The 3,268-nt window shown below is 35.3% G+C and overlaps 1 protein-coding gene across 1 annotated transcript; it reads right to left on the bottom strand.

The window, feature by feature from the left end:
* Positions 1-681: 681 nt before the first annotated feature.
* Positions 682-1,628, bottom strand: LOC142613087 (protein P21-like). Its single transcript, XM_075785276.1, has one exon. It carries the CDS (start codon positions 1,566-1,568, stop codon positions 834-836), a length of 735 nt encoding a protein of 244 aa, XP_075641391.1. The 5' UTR covers positions 1,569-1,628; the 3' UTR covers positions 682-833.
* Between the last annotated feature and the right edge of the window lie 1,640 nt (positions 1,629-3,268).

Below are 3,268 nucleotides of genomic sequence, written 5' to 3'. Positions count from 1 at the left end.
AGCTCTTGCCATGCGCAATTGATTTTTTTTATTTTTATTAATGGTCAATCACGAGGAGCACAAAATAATTGTCAATCATGATGAGCCCCACTAAAGAGTAACGCAACGAGGGCAGGAGCATTTGAGAGAGATTTTGAAGTAGGTATTGCAATAGTCGACTTGAATGTAATACTGTAATTGCACGCGCGAGGACAAATTTTACTTGTAATTTCAAAATAACAAAGGAAAAGTGTCTCTTATTTTTTTTTTTGGAGAGATTGATACTCGAGACTGTTGGTTTCATTTCAAAATTTTTAGCATCAACCAAAAATGATGTGAGTGCGATATTCTTAAATCTACTATAATTTTTTTTCTTCACATTCTTCAAGTTATGCATGCGATGATGCGAGAACAATCTTAGGTGAATGTAAGAAAATTTTGCAAAATAGAACAGAAGCGTGTACGCACAGCACACAGACGTATAAGCTCACCCGTGGAAAGTTATCATCTACATAACTGTAAGTCTGAGAAATAAAAGTAAACAAAATCCTCATCCAATTCCATCCCAAAAAATATATGCAAAATGTTCAATCTTTTTATTACATCTCCAAAGCATTTGTATAACACACATTAATGACTTTGATTAGTTGATTTAACTGGGGAAAGATAATTGAAGTATATATTCATCATAGTCAACACATATAGATAAAACACATCTTTATTTTAATTAAGGTTTTGGTTATACAGCTAAGCAGAAACAAAACAAAGAGAAAAGGAAATACTAATACATACTGATCGGGGCCTTATTTTTATCAACCTCTCAAAGCCTCAAAAACCCAAAAAAGACTCTTTAATTACTCGTCACTCATACTTCCTACCATCTCTAGAGGGAAACGAGGTGAACCTATTGGACAAAACACAACCCTATAATTAGTCCCACCAGGGCATGTAAATGTGCTTGAAGGATCGTCCTGAGGGTAACTATAAGCATCTCTGCACCTGTCCTTGAAGAACCTTGAGAAATTGGTGGGTCCACAGCTACCATACCCATTAGTACAACAATACTCATTGGTCTTGAAAACTGTACATGGGTTATTACAGCCACCTGGGGTCCTCAACTCATTGGGACACTGTCCATTAATATCAGCTGTGCACGTAATTCCACGACACCCACCACTGGTTGGGCTAAAGTCCATTGGAATATTGAACCCATCAACTAGAGAAATGTCAATGAAATCCATGTTACCATATTGGTTAAGTGCATATTCAGCTAAGGTGTTAGGAGGGACACCCCAGCCTTTACACTCTAGGACACCACCACAATCCCCAGTTTGGCAATGGCCACGACCGCTACCATCAAAGTTACAATTTGTCCTACCCCAAATACGTGCCATGGCAGTGCCAGCGGCCACATTGAGGGTCCAACTTTGGCCGCGGTCTAGGCGGCGACCACCACCTGGGCTTGCTGCTGCCCAAACAGTGTAAGGGCACTCATTGCGGATTTCAAAGATGGCTGCTTGAGAGGAGATGAAGAAGAGAGTAAAGAGGAGGAATTGTATGGACAACCGGAGATTGGCCAAGGACCTCATTTTTTTTTTAATCTATGTATCTGAATGGCTTTGTATTAACCTTATGCTTGGATCATTTGGCACAATATTGGTGGGTTTATAAAGACGAGGGGCGGCTAGATTTTGGATTGATGTACATTATTGTAAGTGGGGCACACTTTTTTAAAGGTCGATCGAGGCTGCTTCTTGCCTACTTCTTAATGTGGATGAGGTCAAAAATATTAAAGTTCTTGCTGACAAGACAAGATAATATAAAGGACAGTTTATCCTGTACAGTGGCCTCCCAACTTGACATTAGTGATCATCACATGTTGCGCCGGTTAGAGTATTCACTCGAGTCTTGGGATGAGTTGCATATGCCATATATGCAAAATGAAAAATCAAACTGAAAGATTAAACTTGTCCGATTATGAAAAATTAAACTGAAAGATTGTGTTAAGCTAAATTTTAAATCAAGCAATAAAATCCAACAAGCATTTCTCGTGCCATGATTTGAATAAAAGGCTTTCAAAGAACAAATGTATTTAACCATGCACCATTAATTATATCGGTAAGTCTTTCATCAAATCTTTAGAGACAAATAGGCAAGCTAGTACAAGCAGATCCATGTAAAATGTCATATAATTCCATATTTTTAATTGTCACTGAATTCATTGAAATAACCTTTCTGGTGGGTGCCATGTTACCCACTTTCTCATCTAGGTACCTATTTTTAACATTTTGTCATGTCAGTTTGAGGCTGCGCGCCCTCCGGTCCAACCACGAGCTAAAAAGAGCCACTTTCCAAAATTTCTTGCCATTAAAATTATCTTCCTGTCTAAATTTTCTTTTAAAAACAACACATCCACATTATGCATTTTTATAATATTTTTACAATAAATTTTAAGTAACAAGTTGCTATTGATTTTAATTTAAAACTACAATTTATATTATTAATTTTACCCACCACTTAAAATTCTAAATAACAAAATTTATTATGAAAGTGTAGTGAACTTATCACTTCTATAAAAAATACAAACACGGTAATTATCTGGACATTTATACAATAAAAGCACAAATTCATTTTTACAATTATCTCATAAAATAAAGGAAACAAAAGGAGTTTCAACTTTTAGCTCTTCCTCGTTAACAAAAAATTTATTTGGCTTACTTTGAAATTAACTGCGGAAGGAGGCTGTGTTCCGTGCGCTTTTCTCCTTCGTATTTGAAAAAAATAAAAAAAGAACCAGTTGATTGGATTTGGGCTGATAGCTAGGTGGGTTTTCTATACTGAGAAATAAGCCTTAAGTTGTGTTTTTCTACTAGCTTCTCAGGTTTAGCCTTTTACTCTCCAATTCTAAGAGGATGACTTCCACGTGTGTGGCGAAAGAATCAGACACTTCAAAAGGTAAACACTGTTTTATCTACTACCCATGTGTGTGATGTGACTCTCTTGAATACTTTTTTTTGTTTGTTTTGGAATTGTTTTTTTTTTGTTTGGTTTTTGGTATTGTTTTTGTTCTTAAGAAGATCATTTTTGTTTTGTTTAATTGTATATATTCTATAATATAACATATAAATCACCCAGTATATCATATAAGTATATAACCATAGGAGCGTTAGGATTTGGAGGCCAAAAAATTTTATTTTACCTCCTAAAAATTTATTTTATCTATTTTACTATCTCATTTTACAATTCTCCTAACATCTTAATTTCTATTTTTAAACACTGTTTATTAAAA

The sequence above is a fragment of the Castanea sativa genome, chromosome 10 (genome assembly GCF_040712315.1).
Source record: "Castanea sativa cultivar Marrone di Chiusa Pesio chromosome 10, ASM4071231v1".
Taxonomy (NCBI): domain Eukaryota; kingdom Viridiplantae; phylum Streptophyta; class Magnoliopsida; order Fagales; family Fagaceae; genus Castanea; species Castanea sativa.
Note: the sequence above shows the minus strand (reverse complement) of the source record. Positions and strands in the feature narration are given on the sequence as shown.

Coding starts and splice junctions, on each gene's coding strand:
- LOC142613087 (XM_075785276.1), bottom strand. CDS start 1,568: ATGAGGTCCTTGGCCAATCTCCGGTTGTCCATACAATTCCTCCTCTTT.